This window comes from Mirounga leonina, unplaced genomic scaffold, assembly GCF_011800145.1.
Source record: "Mirounga leonina isolate KUSES-001 unplaced genomic scaffold, KU_Mleo_1.0 Mir_454, whole genome shotgun sequence".
In the NCBI taxonomy this organism is placed as follows: domain Eukaryota; kingdom Metazoa; phylum Chordata; class Mammalia; order Carnivora; family Phocidae; genus Mirounga; species Mirounga leonina.
The window spans coordinates 6,171,117-6,190,891 of NW_023270763.1; the positions used below are offsets into that span (position 1 = coordinate 6,171,117).

The following is a 19,775-nucleotide window of genomic DNA, read 5'->3' on the forward strand; positions in this document are numbered from 1 at the left end:
GATGACAACCCAGTGTTGGGGAGGGAGCTGGTGGAGCAAGAAAAGGAGGGATTGGGACTGAGGGAAGATTCCACGCAAGTCATAACGTGCAAGAGGGCTGTAAGCAAGGGTCTGACCTTTCTAGGAGCCAGAGGATTGATGTGCAGGACAGGGATGAGGTGGGTGGTGAGACTGGGAAGGTCCCCAGAGACCAGCTTCTGGAGGTCCTTGGCATTCTGGGGAACCAGGCCACTAAAATGGGAAGACACATGAGGCTGCTGGTGCAGTTGTGTGGGTGTGAGGTGACCTGGGAATAACACAGGCCCTGGGGACCAGCGGGATGCAGGGGATGAGGGACAGGGAGGAGCTGGGATGACCTGGGTGAGTGGAGGAGAACACAACTGGGAATATCCTAACGCGAGTCATTATGTCCCCACTGTGGGAAGGTTTTGGGGCGCCTGGGTGGCTCAGTTGGTTAAGTGTCCTCGATTTTCGGCTCAGGTCATGATCTCAGGGTCATGAGATCGAGCTCTGTGTTGGGCTGAGTGTAGAGTCTGCTTGGGATTCTTTCTCTCCCCTCCCTCTACCCCACCCCCCCATGTGCACGCATGCACTCAAATCTTAAAAAGGGGGGGCGGCCTTGTCACCCCCTTTTAAGAGAAAACTGAATGCCAGAGAAAGAAGTTACCTCCTCAGAATCTCACAGCCAGGAGGTAGCAGAGCCAGGATCCAAACTCAGGTCTGACTTCCGAGCCCCACTGGAGGGGCACCTGCTGAAACGTACTGGATGTGGGTCCGGATCGCTAGCTGAGCCAGGAAGGAAATGCTTCGAGCCAGAAGTCTTGCCGACACGTCACCCAGGTACACAGGTGAGATCTGTGCGACCACTCGGAGGCCCGTACACACCAGGGACATCCTGGCTTCTAGTCTCACACCAAGGTACAACCAGACAAGGACAAGTCCCGGGCACACAGGGAGCCCTGCTGGCCCAGCCGTTCCTGCAAACCCCCGGCTGCCAGCACGTTAGAGGCCACCTCCTCACCACCCCGTGTGGCTCTAGTTCGGCCGGCTGGCAGCCCCCGGAGCCAAAGACAGGGTACTCTGTCTGTGAACCTTCCAGACAACCACCACCTTCTTGTTCGTCTTCTCAGAGAACTCATTTTCACGGCACAAACCTGAACCAGCTCTGCACGACCTCCAAGGGGTGGGGGGCTCTGGCCAACCTCTGAGGTTCAGTCCCGCTTCTCAGGTCCAGGGTCAGGGATTTTCCAAGCCCAGGGGGAGCTGCAGATGCCGGCAGCTGTGGTAACCCTTCCGGGGCTCCTGGGGCTGTTGACCTCCAGCATGGTCAAGCCCAGGGGGCGTGGCAGGATCCCTGGAAGTCAGGGGCCCAACTCCATCTCTGCCACTAAATCCTCCTTTCTGACCTCAGGCCAGACCCCTGCTTGGCACCGGTTACTGACCTCTCAGGACCGTATGCAAAGGATGCTGGTGTTCACAAGGCAGAGCGCCCCTGATGAAGGGGTGCGGGAGCAGGAACAGGCACAGTGGCCGAGTCTGCAGGCAGCTCACGTGATGGTGCTAAGCCTCAGTTTCCCTGCTGCCATCCCCACCAGGGTGGTAAGGATGGCATGAGGTCAGGCCCGGCAGTCATGCCAGGTATTGGGATGCTCCTCCCAGCACTGAAATCCTGACACTGAACACCAGGGGCACGTGGAGGGCATCACAGGGAGGCATGCTGCTGGTGCTATGGACCGTGGACCGGTCCCTGGTCACTCTGGCTTAGGGTCTACCACACTTGGGTTAAAGGAGGGGAGGGACGAACTCTATCCCGAGGTCTCTCCTAGCTCAGATGCCCAGGGACCAGTCCCCACACCCGGCTGGGTGCTGCCCGAACCTCGTGGGGCAGGCCTGCCTGAGAGCAACACCATGCCCTGCTGGGGAAAAGGGCCCCCAGGCACAAGGGCCCAAAAATGGATCACAGAACAAAGATTATGATAATGTCAAGTTTAATCTGCCAAATATACAAGTTGGACTTGTGGAGTATGTTTTGCCTGGGTGCTGCACAGTAAACAGAGGCTTCTTGAAATAATCAACGGGGAGGGTTAAGAATGGGCCCTAGTGCTGGCCAGAAGGGTGGGGATGGGGCGGGGAAGGGCAGAGGGGACTGGCTGGGGACGAGCCATGACCCTCATGGACCCAGGGGCACGGGCTCCCAGACGACAGCCCCTCTGAGTGAGCACCCAGGCAACACAGACCGGGGCCGGTTGTTGCAAACTTGTCAGCAGCTGCCCCCCCACACACAATCAGCCCCTACCAGGCAACCTACGGGACAAATGGAAGCTCTTCTTACCCCACTTCCCAGGCACCCCCAACAAGAGTTCTGAATTCTAAAAACGGCAAAAACATTCGAATGGTTACATATGAAATGCTGTCCCGCATCTTTCTGTCTCAAAGATAGCAGCCGCTCCCTCCCCCCAGCCCTCCCCACCATCCCCCCAAACAATTTCTGTGCCAAGATGAGAAGGAGGCCCCAGGCTGCGGGGGCTCCTTGCCGTGAGGGGCTGCTGCTGCGGCGGCGCCAGGACGGGGCAGGCGAGACTCGGCAGAGGGCCTGGCGGCGCGGCCGGACCCCTGGCGCCTCCTCCCGCAGGCCATGCTACTTATTCAGGGACAGCGACTGCATCCGTTTTCCCGACAAAGTCGCGTCATCCTTTGCTGAGGGCGGGAAGGGAAGGGCAGGTGTTAACGTGACACCACCCCCCCGACACACATGCGCCCGCACACCCCGGGAGCACGGCACTGAGGGCTCGAAGACCACAGAAAACATTCGGGGCAACGGGCTCAGCCGGCAGAGGAACAGGCCCGGGGGGAAGAGGGTTCCTGTGGAAGCCACTGCGCCCTGGTGTCCAGACATTCCCGTCACATTTGGGGGGCTGCCCCCTGACACAAGCCCACCACACAATCTACTGGGCAAAGAGGAACCTCTAACCACCCCCAGGCGAAACCCCACAATCACACCCTCTCCCCGTGGGCGCTGCAGCCTCCGACCAGCAACAACATTCCAAGGCCTTTCCTGCTTGTGGTCTGGGAAGAAAGAGCTACCAGTGGGGAGCTGGGACAGCAGGCTACCTCCAGTGTAGTGTGACAACCCTGGGGCAGCTGATCTCCCCCTTCTAGGCCTGTTTCCTCATGATTTGGTGAGGAGGCAGGACAGCAGATCCCTAAGGGCTCTTGTGGCCCCACGTGTACAGAGGGGTGCGTGAGACCAGGAGGCGCAAAGTCCTGAGTCAAATGCTCCTATAAACCAGACCAACTCCCCACGGCTCCCGCCACCAACCTCTGACCCCACTGGAGGGAGAGCACGGAAGAGGGAGAGCTGGGCCAGGTTTCATCCGGGGTGCGTGTGAGGTCCAGCCTACGCCTGCCCTACCCTCTCAAGCCCCTCAGATGGACAGCGGTTACCCGAGGCGGCTCTCCCCACTACACAAGGTACCAGATACCTTAGCAGGACCGTCCAACCTTGAAGGTATGCCCTAGCCGCATCCCTGCGGCTTCCGTCGGCTGCTGTGCACGGTGCTCTGCTTAGACTCAAACCCTAGTCTGACTCCGGGCTGCTGCTGGACACTCCCCGCACCCCGGGATGTGGTGGGCAGGAACGCCCACCTCCACGTGACGAGAAAGGCACACGCATGTACCCACAGGCTGGGTCTCCAGCCAACAACCCAACCCCATCCCACCACACGAGGACACTGAAGCGCAGGGTTTGGTGGCTTGCCCAGAACCAGAGTCAGGCAGCCAGACGAGCTCACCACTTACCTTTCCTCTCTTCTTCTTTCTTCCTGGCAGCCTCTTCCCGCTGTTTCCGGATGATCGCCAGCCGGGCAAGGTCAGCTTTGGCTTGCTCTGTCTTCCCAGCTAAATGCATTTTCATGTAACGCTCCTTTGCTTTCTGCTTCTCGATTTCTTCTCTGTTTGGATAAAATGGTGTCACAGGGGACATCTTCACAACCATTATCAGCTGAGCTGAATGTGGAAGCCAGGATAGAAGCCAAGTCCTCGGGCCTGGGGCCCAAGTGGAGGAGGGCACCCTGGCTCCGCATACCCTCTTCATGATGGACACTCACCAAACAAGCAGAGGCACGGGCCCGGACCTCTGACAGACAGACTTAAGGGGCTGGAGGAAGTTCAAGTGGTGCAGCAGCTTCCCCAGACAGCAGAGGATGGGGGTGAGCTTAGCACAGAGTGAACAATGTCTGTGCTGAGGGGTAAGGGGGTGCTAACTAGGGTCTCATGTCCACAGCGAGAAAGGAGGCTCAAAAACCAAGTGAACAGTGTATCCAAAGATGAGCAGGAGGAGGAAGGCACTGGAAACCACATTCTGTGAGGGGTAGAGAAGGGAGTGGACCAAGTAGCCCCGGATGGGAACCACACCCACCCAATCTCAGGTCAACAGAACACAGCACATTCTCAATCAGGGCAGCTCAGATGTGTAAGAAAGAGACTGCCCTCCAGGGCATGAACCCCCACTGAAGAGGGTGTGGGAATGAGAGCTAGGATCCCACAGGACAAAGGTGTCAGTCACCAACCCACTAGATAGAGAAAGAGGTGATGGAGGATCTTCCTCCCAGGCCTGAGATTTTGAACTGGAGTGGGCACACTTTTCACTGTGCTATTGGATGGTCCCACTTATACCAGGTTCCTGGAAGAGCCAAGTACTGGAGGAGGGGGCAGGGAAGCCCTGCCTAGCAGGAGCCTGGGGGAAGGACCTGGCCTCCCGGAGGTCTTCACAGCACACAGCACTGAGTAATAAGAAACAAAACATGGGGACAGGCCCGACAGAAGGAGAGAAGGCCAGCCACCGAAAGTCAGGAGACTCTGGATAAGAAACGTGCTACAGAGATGAGACTAGCATACCTCTCAGCTCAGCAGATCCTACCCTGGGAGGTAGGTGCAGAGCCAGGAGCCTCTAAGCTAAGCAGGAGAGATCCAAACCCAGGGGGGAGAGGGGGGTATGCCCTGGAGGCATCCGGAATGATGAGCAAGGCTACCCAAAGGCTCTGCAAAGCCCCCTCAGTGAAGGCTAAGTGCCAGGCAGGATGCTGGACCTTATGGCTTTCACTCTGCAACCTCAAAAAGCAGGGGTAACAACAGGATCCCCTTTTTACTGTTGAGAGGGAAACTACCAGAAGGCTAGAATCCTTAGCGGCCTCTAATCACACCCTGAGCTCATGAGCCTTCCCTGTGGGGTTTTCTAGACCCCTCAGCCATGTTAGCACAGGAAGGCAGATTTAAATCCTAGCAGCGGGCGCCTGGGTGGCTCAGTTGGTTAAGCGACTGCCTTCGGCTCAGGTCATGATCCTGGAGTCCCGGGATCGAGTCCCGCATCGGGCTCCCTGCTCGGCAGGGAGTTTGCTTCTCCCTCTCCCACTCCCCGTTTGTGTTCCCTCTCTCGCTGTGTCTTTCTCTGTCAAATAAATAAATAAAATCTTAAAAAAAAAAAAAAAAAGACTAAACTTCTTTAAAAAAAAAAAATCCTAGCAGCCCAGGAAGGAAAAAAAAAAAATAGGGCAGTTTTCCCTAGAGAACTTCAACCTCTTGTAAGGCCCCTGGTATCAGCCGGCGGCCATCCAGAGTCAGGGCACTACTTGTCAAGCAATGGCCATGTGCAGAGCACTCCAGTACTGGACTGAGACCCTCACACAACCCAGAGGAGGCTGTCCGCAGCTCCATTTCCACCTGGGACTTGGGGAGCCCTCAGGCAGCCAGTACACCTCTCTGCACTGTGCTGCCTTCTCCCACAACCCATGGCAGTGACACCAGAAGAATGCAGGCCAGCAATGGTCAGATCAGGCCGGAGAAGGGAAGTGTCCCTGGAACGGGGTGCCCTGAAGGAAGGGACTATAGAATAACCGTCCGTATCCTTGGGCATTACTTCAAGTGCAACGCTCAGGTCCGAATCTGTTGTTCTATTTTTCCCTGCTGGGTAGAAAAAAATTATTTTTGTTTTGTGTTTTTGGAGAAGCTTCTATAGAGCCTTTGGGGAATAAGATGAAACAAAAATAAATGCTGTAGTTGGAGCCCCGACCCAGTCACTGGGAACCTCAGAGCCCAGGAGGCAAGGGCAGGGGATCTGAGCGCCTCAGCCACGCCCCCACTCTGCCCCGGCCCGCAGGCCAGCCCCCTGCCCACATGCCCAGGTCCCAAGCCCAGCAGCAGTGATTACCGTTCTCTCCTTGAAAGTTCCTTGGGCCCATCCAGGTCCAATTGTGTGACCTTTTTGGTTGTCTGTGCCACCCGGTTAGGGTTCTCGATGTCGATGAGCCCCTCCACGCCTTTGCGCTTTTGCTAAGATGGGACAAGAAGCTGGCTGTTGGAGAAGTTTAGTCCTGCAGAGCCCCTGAGGGCCACTCCCACCATCTCCCAACAGCCCACCTGGACGGGGACAAACTCCTGCTCCACCCCCCGGCCCAACATGATGCTCGGTCTGAGCCTCACAGTGGGAATAGCACTCAGGAGAGTCTTCACCAGCCTGGGAGGTACAAGGACGGTGAGTGCACACGACTAGAGCCCAATCTATGCCGAGTCCCAGCAACCAGGGATTATTCTCTGTTTTGGAGGTGAAAGAACAGACACAGGACTAACTAACTTGCCTAAGGCCAACCAGGAAGTAGACAGCAGGTGAGCTGAGAACCCAAGCCCAACTCACAAGCTCTCAACACAGAGCACTATGCCCCCACTGCAAGCCCGGCCCCTGCAAGCAGTTTTCCATGGAATCTCACGGATGACGGCAACAGCACTGCTGGATCCCCGGGGCAGGCCGGGCCAAGGATGTTCTCAGGACCAATTCCAACTCCCAGCCATCTCAGCTGAGGGGACGGAAATGACTTGAGAATGAGCCACGAGATCACAATCAGTTCTAGTAAGCTGCACCTCCCACCTCCCCTGGGGGAAGTTCAGCAAGAGCACAAGTCCTCAACGTAACAGGCTGGGTCCAAGTTTCAGGTCATGTTGAGCCCAGCTTTTCTCTTTAAGTGACCAAGGAGACAGCTTCCAAACAGCAGTGAATCTGACACAGAGCTCCAGACACCAACAGCCAATCCAGCTACCTGTAAACGCCTCCACTGACATCGCAAAGTGAACGTGCCTCACGCACTCTGCTCCTTCCAACCATCCTTAGGCCATAGCCTTATGCCTCCTTCCCTCAGCCCCTGCAGCCACTCCTCGGCAAACCCCAATGAGCCCATCTCTTAAAACGTGGTGTGAATCTGCCCACTCGTCTCCACAGCCACTGCCTCCATCCCAACACAAGTCAGTTTCTTGTCTGGAGACCTGTTGCCATTTCCCTGCTTATAACCTCAACACCCTAGGATTTACTCTTTGCAGAGAAGCCAAAACCACCTTTCAAAAGCAAATCTGGTCATCTCTCCCTCCCACTTCAAGGCCTCCACCAGCTGCCCCCCACCCACAACAGTGAAACCCAAACCCCTTCAAGTGCCACACAGGAGCTGCCCTTGCGAACCCCTCTTCTCTCCTCCCTAGCCACTCCTCTCTGCATCCACCAAGGCACATGCCCCAGCAGCCTCCTGCTGCTCCTGTTCCCACCCCAGGGCCCCCGAGTGTGCTAACCCAGCCGCCCGGACTGCTCTGCACGGTTATTTTCACACACCTGGCTCCAGCCCTTTTGTTCAGATCTCAGTTTGAAAGCCACGTCCTCATGATCACAGTCCATCTTGTTCATAATACCTGCCACTACTTGAAATTATGCTGTGCGTTTACTTCCTTATTGTAACTCCCTATTAGAACATAACTCCTTCTGAGCAAGGACTCTGTCCGCATCTACCATTGGAAATGGTAATCAAAAGGCACTCGATCAACGTTTGCTGACTGAATGAGTCCAAGTCCCAGGCCTCTACCAAACGGAGTACCTGGTAATCGTCGTCTTCATCTTCACTCTCATCTGAGTCTAAGGATTTCTTCTCCTTTTTGGGGTCACCTGCAGCCCCATCTCCACCTTCTTCTCCTTGTTCCTCTTCTTCCTGTTTCAGAAATGGACAACCTGCAAAATCAAAAATGCACAAACCCCCTAGACTGTGACCCCTGCTCCCATCACCTCCAGACTGTGGACCCAGAGAAATTAAGCCCCAGAAGGCTGGGACCAAGTAGGAGAAGGGTCCTACTCTGAGACCCTGGCTCCTAGTAGGGGACCTGGGTCAGAGGCAGCCTATCTACTCGGCTCCACAGCCTGAAAGCCATTCCCACAGTCCAACCTGGGGGAGAAGTTCATCTCCCAGGGTCAGAAAAACTCAGCTGTGGGGCTGGAAACCACAGTCCTGCGCAGCTCCCCTCCTGCTTCCCCAGCTGCCACACGCAGCTGCCAAATCCTGAGCCAGTCCTCCTCTGCTTTCCACTCCCACAGTTAATGGCAGGCCAGCCACTCCAACCTGCCCATGCAGAGGCCTTGCTGCATTGGCTTCCTAAGACAACACCCAACATGCCGCTTTCTTCCACTTTTCTTGCTTCCCACCAAAACTATTCCTAACAAAAACAGTAGGTCCTTCCCCCTTAGCACTTGCCCACACATTCTCCAAGGTCCTGTTTAGCTGCCCGCCCCTCCGTCAGGCCCTCTTCCCCTCTCTCCCAGAACATGTGGCCCCTCCCTTCTAGGGGCTCCCAGGCACTTCACAGCTGTGTCACTCATCGGGCCTGACTATGCTCTTCTCGGCCCTTATCCAGGGGCAGATCTAATGGTGTAGTCAGGGATGTGGACATCAACGATGATGGAAACATTCTATTTCCTGACAACAGGCTGGAAAAAACACTGCAGGAACAGAGTATAGTGAACTACTAAGCTCAGACTAGAGGCGAAGGGTGAACAGCTTCAGTGAGAGTCACAGAGAAGATGACGTTCGGCAAGGCCTGGAAAAACGAACAGTACTTTGCCTGCTGGGGGTGTGGGAAGGCAGGGCATCATGTCATGCTGGGTCTGGCAAGAGGTCTGGCATGGCTATAGCAAACAAATGGGGACTGCTGGGAGCTTGAGCCGCGGATGGGCTGAGCCTGGCGGAAGGACAGCTCCCAGAAAGCAGGAACACAGGGCCAAGAACAGAGACCCACTAAGGCAATCACCGCTAAAAGAACAAAGTTCTAATTGATTCAATCAAAGATGGCTCTCCTCTTCACTGTCGGTTATTCTGGGACACCTGCCTGCTGTCCACGCCCCACCCCCACCCCGAACCTCAGGTGCTGGCTTCTTCCTAGGAAATAGGTGGTCTTTGCCTGGCCTCTCTGGATGCCAAAGAGGCAGGAAACCACCCTGGGCCACTCCAGTGGCCTGGACAGGCACGTACTCACCCTGGCCTTCTGCTTCTCAGCCTGGAGCTGTGCGTCGATCTCCTCAGGGCTTGTGTACTGCCTTGCCCGGCCTTTGTGGCCTCCCTTTCTCCCTGCACAAAGATTGGCAGTTTAGGATGGTGGGAGGGAATTGGCTTCCTTGATTGCCCTGAGCCCCAGGGGGCTGTGTCCTGCCTGAGGTGCTCTCATCAGAGGCTGCAGAGTCCTCCCCCACCCCTCACCCAGCACCACCCAAACCTATACTCTCCTACCTTCACATGTTCAAAGGGACCAAAGGAGCAACATGTGACCACCTGAGGCAGCCCCAACTGTGTGCTGCATGTAGCTTCCTACAAATGAGACCCAAGGGGAGGATATGGGGGAGGGCACAGCACACACAGTAACTGGCCAAATCCCACGGTCCCTTAGAAACCACACACAGTGCACCCAAATGCAGTCAGAACATGTAACACTCACATCCTACTGTGACTACAGTGGTTTTTAAATGTTCTGTCACAGTCATCCACTCATCTGATCCTCAGAATAAACCTATGAGGAGTCACAGCTGGTCCTGCTCTGCGGACAAGACACTTAAGATTCAAATCTCAGCTCTACCACTTGCTAGCTTTTGGCAGGTACTTAACCTCTGAGTCTCCGTTTCTCCATCCGTGTTCTTATCTCCTAGAGTTTTCAGGCGAACGAACTTAACATGTGTAAAGCTCTTGGAACGGTGCCTGGCATTGAATAAGCACTACAGAAACATACGCTACATTTGTTATTTTTCTAATAGAGTATTTTGGCAGGAGGAAAAAAACAAAGCCACTGACCACATCAGTGATTTACTGTAAATGTCAGAGATATAATAAAATACTTCACGTTCACCTAAGTGGTATGGTAGAAAGAAAAAACCTAAAACCTACTGAAAACTTTCTTCTGCTTGGAGTAAGCAGCATAGCCGGCAAAGTTAAAGCTGAGAATGAAGCCGACTACCTTCTAACAGTTAAAAATGTGACTGTAAATTAAAGCTCATCTAAGAGTATCAGTTTTACAGTCTGACCCTCTTGAGCGAAGACAAAAGACTGACCCCTGCGAAAGCCATCAGCCAGTTTTATAGCAGGATGGCACCTGCTCTGCTGGTCCTGGAGGATGCTGGGGGTTGTGGCCTCAATCCATCCCCACCTCTTCTGGAAGCTTCGGCCCAGCTGACTTCCAGAGAGTGTCTCACTGAGTGTAGAGAATCTGTAATTAGACGGCCAGGGCTCCTCTGGACTCCAGAGCCAGGAGCAGAGAAACCAACCTCCTCTTATTTCCTAGACAGCAGCTGCAAAGCTGTAATTGGGCTGCTACAGACCACACCACCCATTTTTAATGACTACCTGGGTTCCCAGGGGTGTCTCAGTCTATGCTCATGAAAGTCCTATTTTGAGAGATCAAGCCTGCCGCTTAAAAAAAAACAAAAACAAAAACCAACACCCTTTCTTGCCCTCTTAAGATTCCAGGCAGTAGTCAAAACTCAAAACTGGCTACTATAGGCTCTCATCCAGCACACCTGGCTAGGGGAGACTGACCTTAGCTTGGCCTACCATAACTTTTATCAAAAACTGCTCCTGCCTTTAAAAGTGTTTCACATTTATACAGCGGAAACAAGAGGGCATCCTTTTCTCTCAGAGAACTTTATACTTTAAAATAAAAGAAGTCTTTTGTTTTGCTTTTCAAGCAAATCAACACAAGCAAGAAATGTAAATCGTATCTGCCCATGAAGCTTTTCACAAGCCAAAGATCAAGTCACTTAACCAAGATATTTAGGATTTTCTAATTCTAACCTCCAACCTTGGCTCAAAGTATCTATGAAATAGGACCCTTAGAGCCAGAATTCTGGAACCGAAAGGGTTCAATTAGCACCCTCCTTTTGCAGAACACAAGACTGAGAAAAATGGAAGAGACAGGGCTCTTCCTACCACAGATGAAATCGGTAGGGAGGTAGGTTTGAATGGATTCGGCTCTGTAACCCCCAATATCTCTGCAAGTAAAATCAGGAAGTCATTTAGGTTTGAAAGAACTCCAAGTAGATTTCCTGTGGGCTGAAGCATCTCAACCAACATGACACATGAGCTACCGCTATTAACCGAACATCTGTTCTGTGCCAGGAGTTCGCCGGGCACTTTGAGTGCATTTTGTTACGACCTCTACCTCCAGCTCTCCAAGCTAAGGGTTATTAGCCAGGTGCTCCAGATGAGAAAAACAGGCTGGAATTAAGTGATTTCTTCCAAGTGACACAGCTAGACTTCAAGAACTTCTGACTCTTAGGGAAAAGACAATGAAGGACTGGTCTACCGTGGATCCTCTATTTTCTTGGCCAAGAAACTGACAAAACCCTGCAAATAATGCTTAATGGGCGCTTAACTGTGATGCGCCCTCCACGTGGATTACCCAGTTTAAGCCTCCCACCTGTACTATGAGGTAGGTACAATCATAAGCCCGGTTTGCAAATGAGAAAACCCAAACACAGAGAGACGAAGCAACTGGCTGAAAAGCACACATGGAGCCGCTGACGAATAGGCGCGGTCAAAGCCAAGTCGGCCAGGCTCGAGAGCATCAAGTTAGGTCTCATTCGGCAGGCCCAGCTCGCCCAGAGCTCGAGAGGGCCCACGTTTTGCGCGCAAGGCAGAGGGCCCGGCACAGGCGCGGGACGCGGTGACTCAGTCCCCGGCTAGAAGCGGGAGGAAACTCCCGCTCCCCCAGGCCAGGAGCAGTGCGCCCTAGATCCGGCCTTCCGTGTCGGCGAAGACCCGGAGCCTCGGAGTCTCCCCAGACCCACGAAGGAGGGGCTCGTGGCCACTCCGGTCCTCAGTTTCTCCATTCGGACAATTGGGCGTCGAGGCCCACACCTGGCCCTCAGCCGGCGCGGACGCCCTCCCTCTGCGCCACTCTCCGAGACGCCCGCGGGCTGAATGAACAGCGGCTGCCGGACTCGGGCAGCCCCTCGAGGCCCGCGGGCCACGCGCGTTCGCCCCTCACCTCCTTTAGGCATCGCGGCTCCAGCGGCTGCGGCGGCGGCGGCGGCGCCTCGAACTGACACCGGAACCGGAAACACCTCGGGCTCGACTTCTTCCGACCGGCTCAGTTTTCCTCAGCGCTCCGCCGCCGCCGCCGCGAGGGCCGGGGACCTCAGGGAAGCCGGCGCACGGAGACTGTCCCGCGCGTCGCCTGAGTCTAAGCTCGCCTGCACGCTACCCCGGCAACAGTGCCTCCGGCCCCCCCGCCCCGGGGAGACGCGTGAGCCTGCCGGTCTCCCCGCGGAATTTGAGGGCAAAAGGCAACAGCGGCTGTAAAATTATATACAGGCAAAACTGCGGACACCTAAGGTGACGCAATCTCCGCGCGAGGTGGGGAGGGGCTCCGCGAGGACCCCAGCCGGAAGCTATCACCTGGGAAGCGGAAGCCGTCGGGAGAGAAGCGGCGGCTGACGGTGACGGGTTTTCAGGTGAGCCCTTTTCTGTATTCTCCAGTACTTTGGTAACGGCTAGGACCAGGAATCGGAGGTCTGCACTGGCCCAGAAGCGATCGGAGCGGCTGGACAGGGGTGGGTTCGGGCCTCTGGAGCGGGAGGTCAGAGTGAGTTCCCGAGAGGAGGTGGCGCCTCGCTCGTTCTGCCCAGAGAATAGGAGATTTGGGGATTTTCTTGTTTCTAGGCACCCCCTCCTCCCTCTCTTTTCTCTGCCGAGAACGTTTTCTGTCTAAATACTGTTTGTTCTTGTAAGCCCGGTTCAGATGCCGTGGTCTCTAGGAGCCTTTCCTACTATCCCGACCCTCAGGTTGTCCCTGCCAAGCTCCGAACGCCTTTCCACTCGTTTCTTCTCCCGAGCGCTGCCACCTCTTGATCCAGGTGCCTCCTACCTGTTACCTCCCCTGGTAACACATGGACCAGGGCTCTCGAATTTCCCTGACTCATAGCAAAGTGGTCATCCCGTATTTTTGTCTTCTCGGCTCGTGCGCGCTGGGGTAGGGTCCAGGTTCTGGCCATCTGTAGCTGCAGCGCAGGGGAGACACGTGCAAAGACCACAGATTTGGGAGTCAGGAGCCTCCCAATCAGAATCATACTCTGCCAGTTCTCAGCTGTTGTGACCCGGACTTTACCTCTAGAAGTTTCATTCCTCACCTGTAAGGTCGCTAATGGAGAATTCATGAAAAGGAGCCTGGGGGGGTGTGTGCGCGCGCGCCCGGTGCTGGGGTACTTTGTAAACTGTCAGGCACCCCACAAAAGGGAGGGACTGGTTGAGTTTGGGAGAGAGGAGTCTGCTGTGCTTCAAAATAGGAGATAATTAACCGGAATCCTCTTTGCCAGCTAGGAAATGCTACGTGGCTTGAAAAATGTTTTCTCTGGATTTGTACTGGCCTATTGTAGAGGCTTTATAATGACTTTGCCTTTATGTAATGTCTTTGTTGGGTTTCAGAGACTCTTTGCAGTCCAGCTAATTCACTGCCCTCATTTTACAGACAAGACTGAGGACCTGAAGGGGAAGGTGACCTCCCAAAAGTCACAGAGTAATTGGTAGAGTTGGACAAGAACCTAAGCCTGTAACTGAAGAGACCAGAGGTCTTTCTGTTATACTTCTTGGGACGCAGACGGTAAGGTGCTTTGGCTCTATACCATCTTTTTCCCTTTTAAACCCTCGTTTTCTCAGCTCTCCCAACCACAGGCCTTCTCACACTGTATTGTAATTACCTTCTCACTGTTTCCGTGCTAGAATGTCACCTTCCCAATGACAGAAGTTGTGTCTTACTGCTTGTTCTTTGTTCCCAACATCCAGTACAGGGCCAGGCTCATAGGTGATGTTAAGGATAACGGGAAAAATCTACTAAACACATTTAATGCAGGCATGTTCCATATAATTATAATGAAATCTTCTAGATTCTAGTGTTCCCATTTTACAGATGAGGAAACAAATTTAGGGAAGGGAATGTGCACCAAAAGGGTAGCTGGTGAAGGCCTTTGGGGAGCTCAGGTTCAGAAACCAATCCATTTAATTTCTCCCCCTTCTCCAGATCTTTGCAAATTATCTTGTAGAAAAAATGCCCAAAGTGAAAAGGAGCCGGAAAGCTCCCCCAGATGGTTGGGAGTTGATCGAACCAACACTGGATGAATTGGATCAAAAGATGAGAGAAGGTAAGTAAGTGGGGGAGTTTCTAACTGGGTGAGCTGTGTCTAAGAGTCACAGGCTTCGATGTCTCCAGGGGCCAGGCAGAAATGCGGGTATCACATGGGCATAGACAGCCCCACTGTGGCCTCCAGACACTGACCTGTTTTGTTTGCTTATTAACTCAGAATATTAGGAGTTCTGGAAAATAAGATGGCACTAATGAAAAGGTCCTCAAAGACATTTTGGGGCCAACTTTGATATAAAAGTCTTAGAGAATAAAGATTGGATAGTCTACCTCTAATTACTTACTGTTCTGGTTAAGTACCTATTTAGAGTCTTACAAAATGTTTACTTGGAAAATCCTGTCCTTTTTCATGTTCACATTTTCCGTTAAGAGTTTTATCCAGACTTTTCTTGCTGGTCTCTGACACGGTTTTCACCACTTTGTTTTTGCATTATCTGCTAGTTTTCCAGAATGTACCATGTTCAGTTTCCTCAAAATGCTGTATGATCTTGAACTTGATTAATCAGTGTAGTGTCTTTTTAGAAATCTTACCTGAAGCCACGAGCATCTGTTGGCCTTATAGGATCTCAGTATGATCCCTTACTCAATTGCTTTTTTTTTTTTTAATGTTTTGAGAGAGAGAGAGTGCGGGGCCTGGGGGGTCATGGCAGGGGAGAGAGAATCTTAAGCAAGTTCCACATCCAGCACAGAGCCCGATACATGGCTCCATCTCACAACCCTGAGATCATGACCTGAGCCGAAATCAAGAGTGGGACACTCAACCGACTAAGCCACCCCAGCACCCCTAAATAACTGCTTTTGTAAGGATTTTAAACTATTTGAAAATCAAGCATAAACAAATAACAGACATTTAGTTTTTTAAAGAATTAACATTTTAAAAGAATTGTTGCTGAGCTTTTGAAGTTAATCGAACATTTCTTTCAAAGTTTTTGGCATTCACCAAGTGGCAGGAATCTAGATCTAGTCTATGCTGTGATGCCCATATCTCTGGCCTCTCTTCCTACACTCACTGGGGCAGGACTCCACATCACCCACTGAAAGGCGCTTTCCACTTTGTGTGTGAACCTGTATAAAACAACGTCCAAGAATGTTCACATGGTCTTGTGAAAATGGGTCCAAAAGGGATTTTTTAAAAATGGGAGCGCTGCTTTGATTAAAAGATTGAGAAATGACAAAAGCACAGGGAGGAAGGCTCTGCTTCCAGATGCCTTATAAGCATGTTTGCCCCCCACCTTTTTAATTGAGATCTAACTGACATAAAACATTTTATGTTTTAGCTCTATGTGATTTGATGTATGTATATATTATGAAATGATTGACAATAATTTAAGATCCATTACCTCACAGTTTTTTCTTTTTCTTGTGAGAACTTTTAAGGTCTCTCTCTTTTAGCAACTTATAAATACACAATACAGTATTGTAAATTGTAGTCACCATTCTCCAGGATTTATTTATAACTGGAAGCTTGCACCTGTGACCCCCTTCCCCCATTTCACCCAGCACCCCCCTTGTTTCTTGAGGACTCTGATCAGATGTCCCTTTGTGCCTTCTTTGATCACCTGTATAAAATGTCAGTCCCCACTTCCCCTTCTGTTTTCTCTTCTTTTTTGTGGCCTTTACCACTTAGCCCCGCGTGCCGATCCGCCTCCCTCCCCGGGAATGCCACCCCAGAGCTGCTCTGCCTGCCCCACTGCTGTGTCTTCAGCACCCAGAGCAGGGCCTCGGCCGCAGCAGGCACGGTGTCCACTTGCTCAGTCCGCAACACCTGCCTTTTGCTCGGATCACAGAATCCTGTGTGTGGAGGTGAACTCTACATCTTAAGTAATAGCATGGCCCCAAAGTTTGAGAAATGGAGGTACAGTTTTCTTGACCACTCCTTATCTTTCTCCTCTGCTCTAAAAACTGAGTGGAGGTGGTAGACAAGGATCAACTTGTAACTGCTAACAGAAAGAGACTTGCCACTTGAAACAATCCTGTTTAAGTCATGTGGCTTATTTTTTTATCTTTTAAAATAACAGCTCTATTGAGATTGAAGTCCTATTTTGTAAAATTTGCCCTTATACAGTGTTCAGTGTATTCGGAGTTGGGCAACCCTTACCTCCTGAAGAAACCCTGCACCCTTTGGTAGTTACCCCCTTCTCCCCAGCTCTCCCAGTTTGAGCAACCACTCGTCTACTTTCTCTGTACATCATCATCTAGTAGGGGGGCTTTGGGGACTAGTTTCTTTCACTTGGCATCATGTTTTCAAGGTTCATCCGTGTTGTAGCAGGTCATTTCTTGTTCTGGCTAAATGATTCTTCATGGTGTGGGTAGGTTTTGTTGATCTATTCATCAGCTGATGGATGCCAGGATTGTTTCTACTTCTTGGCTGTTGTGAATACTGCTGCTTGCACATTCATGAGAGTTTTTGTGGGCATGTGTGTTTTCAGTTCTCTGGGCTATATACCCAGCAGGAGAACCGCTAGGGCTTATGGTAACTTTAACTTCCTGGGGAAGAGCCATCTTTAAAGTCAAGAGCCTATTCTCCAGAGAGGCTGCACCATGTTACACTTCCACCAGCGGCCTGTGATCCAATTTTCCTACATCCTCAACACTTGTGATGGTCTTTTTGATGATAGCCAACCTAGAGGGTATGAAGTAGGATTTATTCTTTATTCCTGGTTATTAAAAAAAAGGGGGGTGCCTGGGTGGCTCAGTTGTTAAGCGTCTACCTTCGGCTCAGGTCATGATCCCAGAGTCCTGGGATGGAGCCCCACATCGGGCTCCCTGCTCTGCGGGGAGCCTGCTTCTCCCTCTCCCGCTCCCCCTGCTTGGTGTTCCCTCTCTCACTATGTCTTTCTGTGTCAAATAAATAAAATCTTTAAAAAAATAAAAATTAAAAAAAAACAACAACACTGCATCCTGTGCAATGAACACTACCTGCCACAAGAAAACAAAGACACCTTTTTCTCTGCAGCTGAAACAGAACCTCATGAGGGAAAGAGGAAAGTGGAATCTCTGTGGCCTATCTTCAGGATCCACCACCAAAAAACCCGGTATATTTTTGACCTCTTTTACAAGAGGAAAGCCATAAGCAGAGGTAATGAACTAAATTCTCTCGGCCTCCCCAACTTGAGTAGCTTTCACATTTATTTCATGGTTCTTGTTCTTGCAACCTCAGCAAGTGTCAAGTTTTCTTACTGGTAAAAAAAAAAAAAGCGGGGAGGGGTCGGCGTTGGCTAAATATTCTTTCTAGTGAAGAGTAGTGATGGGCCGGGGCTGGGGAAGCTTTGTGATACCATGGTCTGATGCCCTTTCCCTTCTTTTTGACAGAACTATATGAATACTGTATTAAAGAAGGCTATGCAGATAAAAATCTGATAGCAAAGTGGAAAAAGCAGGGCTATGAGAACTTATGCTGCCTGCGCTGCATTCAGACACGGGACACCAATTTTGGAACAAACTGCATTTGCCGGGTCCCCAAAAGCAAGCTGGAAGTGGTAACGTCTCTACCCCTGTAATGTCTGATGATCGAGTTTGAGGTCACTTTTTCAGTTCGGAAGTCCGCCCTAGTTGACCGCAAGGGATCGAACATGATTTTGCTGACTGTCCTGCTGGCCATGCCCCAGGGAGTGAGTCCCTCTCCTGAGCAGTCCATGCTGGGCAGTGTGGCAACAGTCGTGTGTTAGGTCTGGGGGCCAACTGCACCCTTGGGCAAGTTATTGAATTCCTTCCCCACATAGGAAGTGGGGGTGAGAACACCCACCCCCAAGGTGGTGGGGAGGGCTGAGTCAGGGGAGCATGCTCACCCCAGGTACCCTTTTCTCCAGGCCTTCTCCTCAGATGTGTTCCGTTGTATTTCTTCTGTCAGAACTTTGTTCTAAAACTCACTGGGCAGCTCAGGAACAGTGCTGCACATGCAGTTGCTGAGCTGACAGCGTCAGCCTCTCTGAAATGGAATTGCAGAGGGAGGGAGGTGGTTCCTGGGACATAGGCCATGGTCGTCTTTGAGTGCGGCCCCTTGGCTGACCATGGTGGGCCCAGCTGGGCGGGCAGGCCAGACTGCCCACCTCCCAGGGGGCCACCTGTCACACAGGTGCCTCATCACCAGTCCCTTGATGTTGCAGACCAGTTCTGGTTTATAAAACTCTGGACCAAGGGCTTTAGCTCAGCAGGCAGCTCTGTCTCCCTGAGTCATCTGTAAAGTCAGGGAGCAGTGGACATCGAATGAGGGCCCAAGGACATCAAATTCTTCCTTAAGGGAAGAATCTGGGTGTCAGTTTTCTGATGGCATGGAGAGGTGGTGGAATGGCGGAAGCCACCACACCCCCCCCAGATTCTGTGGTGGCATTTGGTTGGGGGTACTGCCCCAGCCCTGTGGCCAGAGTAGATCCTGTTTTTGATTTAGTTGAGTTTCACCATCTAATCTTGTTCGTTTAGGTAAGGGTCTTACTCCTCCAAAAAAGAGAATAAAGGAAAGTATACACAGACCACTGCTGTAGGGCCTTCTGTCTGTTGGGCAGGCCCTCAGCCAGACATCCGGGCACACCTGGCCCAAGAGACAAGACCCTTCTGCTGCCATTCAGATTCCGGTGCACATCCTCTGCCCCTGTGCCCCCACTAGAATGTTCCCCAGCCCAGAGGCCCTGAGCCCCCTGAGCAGTAGCAGACCCACTTCCAGCTGACTGCAGGGTAGGTCATGCTCAATTCAGGAAACAAGAATCATTCACAGATTTTTTTTTTACTTTTTGGGGGTCAAGTACGTACAGTGTGCATAAATTCAGCACACAGAGGTATAGCTTCAGTGTCAGCAGCATGATTGTATCTGTCACGAAGATTTTCTGAGGAGCGTCCTGTAGACAGTGAATGTCCAGTTGCCCCCCCCCGTTGCGGGGGACGAGGGGGGCGTGGCAGGAGCGCAGCATCTCAGCTGTCCTCTGTTGCAGGGCCGGATCATCGAGTGCACACACTGCGGCTGCCGGGGCTGCTCCGGCTGAGGCCCTGAGGACCTGACCCGTCTTCACCCTGAACTTGGGACTTACGGGTTTCTGCCTGTCGCGCCACCCCCTTTCCTGGGAGCAGCTCTTCTCGCAGAGCAGTGCTCCTGGCCTGAGTTGGAGCATGGTCTCTATATGTAAAGGCTTTGGTGTTTCTCAGCTGTGATTTGTAGGAATAAAATTTTTAAACCTTCTGGGTCCTGCATTCATTCTTTCTGAGAGCCAGTGGACTGTGGACCCCAGTGGGCGAGTGCCAGGCCCTAGAAACCGGTCGCCCTTGGGCCTCCGTCCTGACTCCACCTTGTAGGTGCTGTGTGACTG

At 52.4% G+C, this 19,775-nt stretch overlaps 2 protein-coding genes across 4 annotated transcripts; one reads left to right on the forward strand and one right to left on the reverse strand.

The window, feature by feature from the left end:
- Window positions 1-1,971: 1,971 nt before the first annotated feature.
- On the reverse strand, window positions 1,972-12,461 carry PDAP1 (PDGFA associated protein 1). The gene is made up of 6 exons (XM_034988411.1): window positions 12,331-12,461; window positions 9,334-9,425; window positions 7,908-8,018; window positions 6,206-6,327; window positions 3,799-3,950; window positions 1,972-2,697 (listed from the first exon to the last, which is right to left on the reverse strand). The coding sequence occupies exons 1-6, from the start codon at window positions 12,341-12,343 to the stop codon at window positions 2,639-2,641; spliced, it is 549 nt and encodes a 182-aa protein (XP_034844302.1). The 5' UTR covers window positions 12,344-12,461; the 3' UTR covers window positions 1,972-2,638.
- A 136-nt stretch (window positions 12,462-12,597) lies between these two features.
- Window positions 12,598-19,647, forward strand: BUD31 (BUD31 homolog). Of its 3 annotated transcripts, none has more exons than XM_034988412.1 (6): window positions 12,598-12,796; window positions 13,810-13,941; window positions 14,359-14,479; window positions 17,435-17,557; window positions 17,791-17,974; window positions 19,404-19,492. In XM_034988412.1, exons 3-6 carry the CDS (start codon window positions 14,386-14,388, stop codon window positions 19,468-19,470), a joined length of 468 nt encoding a protein of 155 aa, XP_034844303.1. In that variant the 5' UTR covers window positions 12,598-12,796; window positions 13,810-13,941; window positions 14,359-14,385; the 3' UTR covers window positions 19,471-19,492. The 3 variants fall into 3 exon arrangements, with proteins under 3 accessions (XP_034844303.1, XP_034844306.1, XP_034844304.1); XM_034988415.1 differs by having other exon boundaries at window positions 12,605-12,796; window positions 17,791-17,957; window positions 19,404-19,647; XM_034988413.1 differs by lacking the exon at window positions 12,598-12,796 and adding an exon at window positions 12,811-12,895.
- Window positions 19,648-19,775: the final 128 nt, after the last annotated feature.

Coding starts and splice junctions, on each gene's coding strand:
- BUD31 (XM_034988412.1), top strand. CDS start 14,386: ATGCCCAAAGTGAAAAGGAGCCGGAAAGCTCCCCCAGATGGTTGGGAG. Junction 14,480..17,434: donor GGATCAAAAGATGAGAGAAG/GTAAGTAAGTGG, acceptor TTTTCTCTGCAG/CTGAAACAGAACCTCATGAG. Junction 17,558..17,790: donor GAGGAAAGCCATAAGCAGAG/GTAATGAACTAA, acceptor TCTTTTTGACAG/AACTATATGAATACTGTATT.
- PDAP1 (XM_034988411.1), bottom strand. Junction 8,019..9,333: donor CTGAGAAGCAGAAGGCCAGG/GTGAGTACGTGC, acceptor TTTCTGAAACAG/GAAGAAGAGGAACAAGGAGA. Junction 2,698..3,798: donor GAAAGAAGAAGAGAGGAAAG/GTAAGTGGTGAG, acceptor TCCCGCCCTCAG/CAAAGGATGACGCGACTTTG.